The sequence below is a fragment of the Polypterus senegalus genome, unplaced genomic scaffold (assembly GCF_016835505.1).
Source record: "Polypterus senegalus isolate Bchr_013 unplaced genomic scaffold, ASM1683550v1 scaffold_9531, whole genome shotgun sequence".
In the NCBI taxonomy this organism is placed as follows: domain Eukaryota; kingdom Metazoa; phylum Chordata; class Cladistia; order Polypteriformes; family Polypteridae; genus Polypterus; species Polypterus senegalus.
The window spans coordinates 1-9,740 of record NW_024381288.1 but is presented as its reverse complement, the minus strand read 5'-3'; the positions used below and the strand labels follow the sequence as shown (position 1 = coordinate 9,740).

At 38.6% G+C, this 9,740-nt stretch overlaps 1 protein-coding gene and 1 long non-coding RNA gene across 2 annotated transcripts; both read left to right on the top strand.

The window, feature by feature from the left end:
• The first annotated feature begins 457 nt into the window (after positions 1 to 457).
• Positions 458 to 6,744, top strand: LOC120520545 (C-type lectin domain family 4 member A-like). The gene is made up of 4 exons (XM_039742835.1): positions 458 to 659; positions 2,147 to 2,242; positions 4,006 to 4,157; positions 6,435 to 6,744. The coding sequence occupies exons 2-4, from the start codon at positions 2,170 to 2,172 to the stop codon at positions 6,489 to 6,491; spliced, it is 282 nt and encodes a 93-aa protein (XP_039598769.1). The 5' UTR covers positions 458 to 659; positions 2,147 to 2,169; the 3' UTR covers positions 6,492 to 6,744.
• Positions 6,745 to 7,280: 536 nt separating this feature from the next.
• On the top strand, positions 7,281 to 8,867 carry LOC120520544. The gene is made up of 2 exons (XR_005631871.1): positions 7,281 to 7,384; positions 8,356 to 8,867. It is a non-coding gene; the product is annotated as an uncharacterized LOC120520544 (long non-coding RNA).
• Positions 8,868 to 9,740: the final 873 nt, after the last annotated feature.

Sequence of the window (9,740 nt, the reverse complement as noted above, 5' to 3'; positions counted from 1 at the left end):
TCTTGTATCAAATGGCACTGACTTCACTGGAAGTGAAATGCGATTTGTTTTGCAAATTTGTTTGTGATACAAAATGCAGAGTTTCCATGGAAATTCAGTTTTGAACATAAAAGGTTTCTCTACAAAATGATAATAAAAAGGAATAATCTGAGCATCTCAACAAAGATTCAGGGTAAAAAAGAGTATAAGGTGTACATTTTACTTTCAGCTACTTACTCTTTTCTTGTTTGTTGTTTTATCTGAGTGACCAGTGGAGAGGAGACGAGGAGCGAGAGGGCCAGGCACACAAAGGTAATGTACAGATAATTTAATTTCTTAATTTCAATATTCTACTCAGTTTACCAAAAAGATGATAGATAGATAGATAGATAGATAGATAGATAGATAGATAGATAGATAGATAGATAGATAGATAGATAGATAGATAGATAGATAGATAGATAGATAGATGAAAAGCTCTATATGGGAAAAATGATTGAGTAATCCATTGTAATTCTTATTTTCTTGTCCTTCATTTTATTTGCATACATCCTTGTTGTTGTGGTAAGATAAAAATATAGCACAAAAAAAACAAACAGATCCAGAGAAGAAACATAGTCAGGTGGCAGGAAGAGATTGTACCAAAAGCAATAGATGTGAAGCAAAATTGAATTGAAAAGGTGAGTCAAAAATTGAGTATTAATTGCATATGTATATTTATTTAATTAATCATTTATCTACCTGTTTTTGTATTGATTAATTTATTAATTTTAATAAATGTAGAAAGTCAAATTTACCTGGGACAAATAAAGTTTTGTGTTTGTAGGAATTGGTATTTTTGTTGTTTGAATTTAGATTCCTTTCTGCTCTTGGTTTTGGATTTTTCTTTCAGATTGCATATTTTTGGGACTTGTTCACTTAGGATTGCCTTTTGGTCAGCTCCCTTCTTCTTCTTTTGAACAATCTGTTGTATTGTCTATTTTATTAAATAAGTCCTTTATTTATGGATGACATATTGTGACATCTTAGGTATTATCAATATAAATGAGCTTGATGGACTGTAAAGTTTTTTGCTTGGCCTTTTGTGGTCAAGCCAGGCGTTTATTGTAATCTATCTCCTTATGAGGTTTTTTGCTATATTTTGGAAGATTTATTCATATTTTGAACTATTAAGATCTATCTATCTATCTATCTATCTATCTATCTATCTATCTATCTATCTATCTATCTATCTATCTATCTACAGAAGGCTACAGGTTTGCTAAAAATCCCGTGGCCACAAAAACCAAAAAAAATACAAATATTTTGTTTTATTTTGAAAAGCATATTGTCGTGCCTACATGCACATACATTATGGTTCATGCTTAATCTGTGGATCAGAGCATATTCAGACAGGGAGAAAAGCTTGAAATGGTTTTTGAGAGTTTGCCAGCGCATTACACACAATAAAGCCCACATATACAGGGGCAAAAAAAAATTTAATGTGAACCTATCATGAACGTTTTTGGGTATAAAGTAAACAAACAATGAAGAATATGCAGACTCTAGTTAGACAACATCCTGGTGTGGGGTACAAACCCAGGCCACATTATCCCTAAATCAGCAGTGCTAACCGCTACACCACCATGCCTAGCAGAGTCAGATATGCAGTAAACGTAGTGAAAAGAAGCCCCCTTAATAGTTGTGCATTACCACACCACAACTCTTTTACAACACCCCACATCTTGCCTCTTCTTGACACACCTTCCTCCCAACATGAACGTTTGCCCCAACCTTCATTCTGACTAAATTAAATCACTGGCCTTAGCCAACGTGAAATCCTTCATTGGAGTCACATTTACCCCCAATTCTGAATTCAGACAGAAGGTCAGGTGCAGACACCAGAACAAGAAAATGATGGCACACAGTGGCTCTGCACGTCTGAGTTTTATGTGGTGATTAAAAGCTTTAAAGATGGTTGGTTGATTTTTGGAAAGCAGCATTCCATGTTTTAAATGGATGTGGATGGAAATTCATAAAAGTAACACAACCAGAAGAGGATCGTGCAGCCACCATCTTGACAAACAGACCTGGCTAGGATTTACCTCTGTCAGGGCAGAAGTCCTAAACAGTGTGGCATATATATATATATATATATATTTTTTTTTTTATTTCATCATTTTAACAGTAAAGCAAGATCGATGCCTAAAGATGGTCACCATTGCAGTTGTTGTGTTTTTATTCGTGGCTGCTGGTGCGGCCTTCGCAGCCATGAAACTCATGGGTAAGTGTCAGCTCAGTTGTTGAGTCTTTCAGTTTTCTTCTGTTCGTTGTTAATTTATTTTTATCGTGACCGTACTGCAGTGGTTTGCTAAACCAAACAGATTCATTATGCCGAACCTTCTTGTGATTATTTAAGTTTGTACCTTTTCTCAAATATTTTTAGGCAGCCACTTAAAGATGGTCACTAACATGCAGTGAATTCAAAACATATCTGCTGTTTCTCTGAAGTCTTTCCGGCATTAAATTACTGTAAAGGCTTAAATGAAATGTATAAATGAGGTCCTAGAAATACATGAAGTTAGAACTAGAGGACCAGAAGTGAAATCTGTGATCATACAGTGTAAGAAGAGTTGTAGGACATGTTTAAATTGTTTGAGGGCCAGAGAACTAACCCCAAGTTCCTTGCAAGGGAAAACGAGAAATTAAAAAAACATGGAAGGATCAATTAATTTACCAAGGCTCCTGTTCCACAAGGTGACTTGATGTCAAAGTCCTTCCTTGTTGGATGAACAATTCAAACTGAGCGCCGCCTTCCAGATGATGGTCTTTTTAAACAGAGTTTGGACCAGAAGGGACTTTGGGAGACTGAGGTTTGTCCACATTTTCATTTTCTACTCTTGTGGAAAAAAGGTGTAGGTGATTATCAACCAACTTTCCTACCAGTCCAGAGTCAATGGAGCTCACACATGGCTTACATGTTTGACAACAAACTGCGTGTTATGCACGATAACTTTATATTTTGTAGTCAACTGTAGGCATAAGTTTAATGTCACTGAGATCTGTGCAGATATGTCTTATAAGACCTGATTTTTACTCGCATGCAGTGCAACAGACACACAGCCAGACTGAGCACAGAAGCTGACACAGGGAACTGCCAGGCAAGCAACATGACAAAAAGATGGACTCGGTCAAATGGAAACTGTGCATATTCAGACTGTGGGAAGCTGTAACCGTGTGCTATTTCTATTATTAAGTCAACGCAAAGTTACGCCCTTGTTTGAAGAGCATTCTTGTCTTGTTTGGAATTGCAAGTTCGTCGAGGTGGTCCTGGATGTGGAGACACAGTATGAAGCCTTGGATCGTTGCCCAGCACACCTTTGAAGCCAACGAATGGATGGAAGACGTCACCACCTGTTCCTGACAATGCCTTCCACATCTGAATTGACGACACTGACAGACTCCACTACAGGATGGGGTCTTGAAATTAGCTTTGTACTATCTGCAGTGTAAGATGACAATAAGCAAAGTGAAGTTATTTCTTCTACATGATATCTTACTGCCGTATCACTAGGGATGGGTATCATCGTTTATGTTATCTCTATATAGATTCGGATTAAGTAACTCGCTGCAATCTCAAATGAACTCATTCTCAGGGAGCGGCCTGCAGGACACATATGTTTATAACGTACTTCCAGCTGGATATGCTAAATTCCAAGCAGCAAAATGTCCAGTTGATAAACAGCGTGAAGGCATGATGGGAAAAGTTATGGTGTGAAAACAAGCAGCCAACATGTGAAGGAGAGATAAGTCACAAATGCATTCAGTCAGTAGGATGCTGCTGGGGTTAAATGGGTCACAAGCTACACAGGTGTGAGAACTGAAACAGCTGTTGTGCATGCAGTTTAACTAAACATGTCAGAGTAAATACTTCAATATAAGAAAGAGGAGGGAAATTCACAAGTTGTTAATTTCTGGGAAAACCAAACAAATGCAAAGAAAAGCTTACATCTTTTTTTATCATATTTTAATTTCTGTCATTTCCAGAGAGTCAAACCAAGTGCTGTCCTGAGCTGTGGGTTCCAAACAAAGAGAACTGCTATTATCTTTCGACTAATAAGACAACATGGCAGATGAGTAAGGATGACTGCACCTCAAGGGGGGCTCAGCTTGCTGTGATTGAGGATGAGGAGGAGCTGGTGAGTAGAAACTGGGAAGAGAGGATAGTCAGGAGTGAAACACAGTCTGACGTTCTGTCCTTTGCTGTTTTCTGCCTTACACTCAGAGCTGTCACGATTGGCCCCCTGCTGCTATAAAAAGCTATTTGACTTTTATTTTCCTACCTTCTCTAGTTGTTTCACATGGATTCTGGGGTTCTGACCCCAAAATGATCATGAATTTCTTATTGACTTTGCAAATCCTCAAAGAGGTCAAAAGTTGGAAGTTTTGTGGTGTCTTCTTGTGATGTAATTTTGTTTCTTTAATGGGTGCCACCTTTATGTTCAGTTAGAATTGGTTGCTGCCACGGCAATCCATCCCAACAGCACTAAGGGGTGTGCAACGTATGACGACGTCCAGCATCTGATATCAGAGTTCTCTGTTTGATTTTACGTAGATATTTTCTCTTACTGATTTGTCAAGCAAATTTTTTCTTCTGGCTTTAGACTTTGGGTCAGACACTTTTGGTAAGCATTTTTATTTCTTGACAATTGGTCAGCTGTCTTTTTGGTATTGACCTAGACAGATAGATTAGTTTTATAATAGTCATCAGGAACACAAAATTACATAGATAGATAGATAACGTTTACTCCCTAAGGGTGGAATTGAAGAGTCACATAGTGTGGGGTCTCCTCAGTCTGTCAGTGGAACAGGACGGTGACAGCAGTCTGTCACTGAAGCTGCTCCTCTGTCTGGAGATGATCCTGTTCAGTGGATTCTCCATGATTGACAGGAGTCTGCTCAGCGTCCATCGCTCTGCCACGGATGTCAAACTGTCCAGCTCCGTGCCTACAATAGAGCCTGCCTTCCTCACCAGTTTGTCCAGGCGTGAGGCGTACTCCTTCTTTATTCTGCCTCCCCAGCACACCACCGCGTAGAAGGGGCACTCGCCACAACCGTCTGGTAGAACATCTGCAGCATCTTATTGCAGATGTTGGAGGACCGCCAGCCTTCTAAGGAAGTATAGTCGGCTTTGTCCTCTCTTGCACAGAGCATCAGTATTGGCAATCCAGTCCAAGAACTCTGCCTGTTTTTTGACCACGTCTTCTCTCCTAATATCATTTTCAGATTTTCCACTTTATGGATAGACATGTTTGGTACGGCTTCTTCACCAGTCCACCTTGCACAGCACTCAGTGACAGTCACAAGTGGAAAGGCTCTTTTTGCTTAGGAGACAGCATTCCTTTAATGTGGAAAGTGACTTCCTCCACATCTTCTATAATTCGGTGATGGCCGATGTGGTGTGCTGGGCTGGTAAAGTAATTTCAGGAGAGGCCCAACAAATCAACAAGCTGATTAAAAGGGCAGGCTCAGTTTTGGGATGCACTATGAAACCACTGGAGGTCATAGCAAAGGAGAGAAAGCTGAGTGTCATTATTAACAATGCTGCACATCCTCTCTGTGACACAGCGACACTGAGAGCTTTCAGCCATCAAATTGTTCAGTAGAAGTGTGTCAAGAAAAACAATGGAGGCTCCTTTATACCAACACTTATATGCCTATATAGTGCTGCACTGGGATTGGGACTTTGTGTGTGTGTATATTATTTATCTATGCATTTATGTAATTATTTATACAAGAAGCTCTGTGAAAAAAAAACATTTTCACCTGGGTTCAAATATCTATCTATCTATCTATCTATCTATTATGAAAGATGCCCAGACACAGAGAGACACTGAGATAGCCAGATGTTGAAAACACACACTTTTAGTTCTTTCCGCACCTTCTTACACAATAGAGTCAGTGCACCAATCCACAATAATGGCACACAGTCCTTCTCTTTCAATTGCCGCCTCTACTCCACTCCTCCCATCGCAAGCTCCATCCTCTTCCACCCAACTCCGGCTCATTGAATGGATTGAGGCAGCCTCTTTTATAGTTCACCTGGATGTGCTCCAGGTGCTTCCTGATGATCTTCCGGCAGCACTTTCTGGTGTGGCAGAAGTGCTGCCTTAAAAGGTTCCATACTTATCCAGATGTCCCCTAGCAGTGACCATGATCTATCTATCTATTTTATGGTGCCTTTCATATCTATCTATCTATCTATCTATCTATCTATCTATCTATCACACTGGAAAATAGCTTACCAGCATGTTTAGGTAAAACTATTTCCTTTGAACAGATTTAATAACGGTTTGCCTTTTCTTCATGAGATATTCAATTCTTGAATAGACTGCTAGCCCACTAACTATTAAAGGAAACTTTAAAGTGAAGGTCCCCTCATCAATTCCTGGCCACTTTTCTGTTGTCCATTACAGATGTATAATAAGCCAGAGCCAAACCAAACATCATCAGGTATAAGACAAGTCTTTTAGTCAGGACATTCATTTATATTCAAAAGAAATTCGACAAGTAAGAAGAGACCATTACATTCATCAAGTAAGTTTGTTTAATTAATACAGTAACAAAGCTGTCCCAATATGTAATCCAGATTCTTCGTTAAGGTTGTCAAGTTTTCTGCTTCAACTCCATGCCTCAGTTTTCACCCACAACAGATGTAATTAGGACTGCCAAGTAATTTATTACACAAGATTTTGCGGTGAAGGATAAAACCATAGTACTTAGGAAGCAAAAAGCTAAAAACTGAAACCCTTAGAGGTGTCAATTAAATTAATGAAATAAAAGACATGTACTACAAGGTGTTATTTAATTTCAATTATTCAAGTACTGGACTATCTAAGTATTAACTAGTCTCTTACTTAATTAAATGATTATTTCTTGTTTCCCTGTCTATATATTGTATACCCTACATTTACTCCAGATGGTGAAGTGCTTTGTTTTCAGACTTTATAATTAATTCAGGTAAGTGCTAGAGTTCTGATATTCTTCCATGAACCCCTTCTCTTTGTTTATACCTCCTCCATACTCAATATCATTTGGCAATTGTAATCCCACTGTTTGTCTTTAGATTTTTCTCTACGGATCCCCACTTTGAATTTATGCAGGTACTAAGTATTCTGTAGTGACTTGGACAAGAAGGGACAGAAATTGAATAAATTTACATGTGATGGTCAAGATGACTGCTGAATTAATGGAGTCCAAAGGTCCTTCAAACATTCATGCTAATTTTTCAATGTTCTGTTTGTTTTTTTGTTCCAGAAGTTTCTTATTCCCCAGTGCAGGTCCTTTCTTGGTTTCTGGATTGGACTAAAAAGAACCCTAAGCAGGAATGGATGTGGATTGATGAGCGACCTGCTGATCCCACCTGGTGAGTGACTTTGCTGATTCACCGTCTTTGTAGTGTTTGCCCATATCTCTCTGTGCCTACTTCTGTTTCCTCTCATATACCAAAAATGGAGCACTTTGGCATCAGTTCTATGTGTGTGCCATGGGACCAGGACTGACTTCCTAATCATGTAGAATTTCCAGCTTCACATCTCTGTTGGAATACCTGGGTTCAGAAAATAAGCAAATGATTATAAGATTATAAATAATTTAATTTTTAGATAGATATATGAGAAAGGAACTATATAACAGATAGATAGATAGATAGATAGATAGATAGATAGATAGAACTTTATTTGTCCCCAGAGGAAAATTTGGCTTTTTACAGAATCTCTTTAAGTATAACAGTAGATAAATAGATAGATAGATAAATACATATACTGTATATACATCCACACTGTGTTCAGAACTTACACCAAAATGACTAAAACACTTGAAAATTAAAACCAAAGAAAAACTTCTGACTTGGCAGTTATACTCCTAATGAGGCACTCGGTGGGCTTCTCTTGCAGTGATGTCACCAGCCCAGCACAACACAGAATAGAAAATCACACTGGGCATCACAGAGTTGTAGAAGATGTGAAAGATGTCACTTCCCACATAAAAGGAGCAAAAACAGACTGCGGTTCTGAAACCATCTCAAACTGTCTTTAATGTGGACCCCAAGTACTAGTAGGAGAGTGGACCACCTCTACATCCACTTCATGAATAGTGAACAGACACAGAGACTGTTTGGTGCGGTGAAACTCAATATGCAGTTCCTTAGTTTTGCTGGTGTTAAGGTGTAGATAATTCTTTCTGCTCCAACAAACCAAATTCTCCCCCTGACTCCTCTCCTCTGTCTCGTCCCCCTTATCAATCCACCCAATAAGTGTAGAATCATCAGAGAATTTCTGCAAGTGACAAAGTCTGGTCTTATATTTATAGTCTAAAACTCCCTTTTTTATTTTGCAGGATGAATAAAACTGATCACGACAAAGAATGCGCCTTCTTAGAAAAAGAGTCAATAGCCAGTCAAAACTGCAGCCTTGAAAAACACTGGATCTGTAAGATGAGAGTCAAACATCCGTAGTCTAATCAGAGGAACAATCGTCACAAATAAGTTACGGAGACATGGTCATTTTTCCTTTCTGTCACAACCCTCTCCCTTTTAAAGCAAAAATGCTTTCTGGACTGAGTTTTCTTTAGCAGCACCTCATGTGAAGTCCCAGAGCAGTTTGTAAGAAGTGGACAACACAGCACCACACAAGCATAGAAATAACCGATGCCGATCAGAGCCGCACAAGAAGACAGGAGTGTGTAGACAACAAGGCCTCCTGTGCTCTGAAGCAGCACTTTATTCACATGGCCAGCATCTCCTGGTCTTATTGTGTTTTATTGGACTCATAAACTGTATATATTTTGGAATGTTGTATGGTGGAGGGTTCATGTTTTCTATGTGTTGCAAAAATAAAAAAACAACAACATACAGCCTATAGGTAACTGAGAAAATGAAGGAAACACCCGAGTAAAGACGGAATACAACTTCACTTCAGTACTTTTTAATAAATGAGGTCACTGAGACAGTGAAGCAGCCATCATGACATGAAGGCCCATTAGCTTATCTTGAGGGTCTGTGTTTTTGGGAGAGTAATATTCAGAATAATTTAGCGAGAGTTTCAGTAACAAAGACTGCTTTTCCTCATGTTGCTTTAAGAGTTATTAAGATGACACTCGTGGAAGATTGATGAACAGACAGTATGAGCAAACAGCAGCTACTTATGAGACAAACTCTTTCAATGTCTTTTCTGGACATTGGTTCATAATACAAGGAAAACAGAAAAGGAGCTCTGGATTGTTTAAATGTCTAAGGGAGAGCATGAAGCTTCTTCAAGAACAGCCCACCAGGAGCCCCATTAAGACTGACACTTTGGTCAATTTATAGGGAATAAAGCACATATAAGAGTCAACATGGAGCAAAGAACACAAGCAGCGGCATCTGAGAAAAGAAGAAAGTCATCACTATTAAGCAGAGAGCTACAATCATGCTTGATAATTTATGCAAAATTGCATAATGTTGATTTTTAACCTAAAATCCATATTTATTCAGAACACATTGCTTCATAATTTAAATAAACTATACTGTATCTATTCATCAATTTCAATGTTTTGAAAGAAAATGTCCATGAAGAGAAAACAATATACTCACAATACTGAAAACATGCATGTTCAAAAATCGATGAACCCTCGTTGTATGGCTTCCATCAAGGTAAAGATCAGGTGGGACAGTGACGTGGTGACCAATAAAAATGAAGCAGAGGGGCAAATATAAAGAATCAATAGAAAGCCGGTTGATGAAA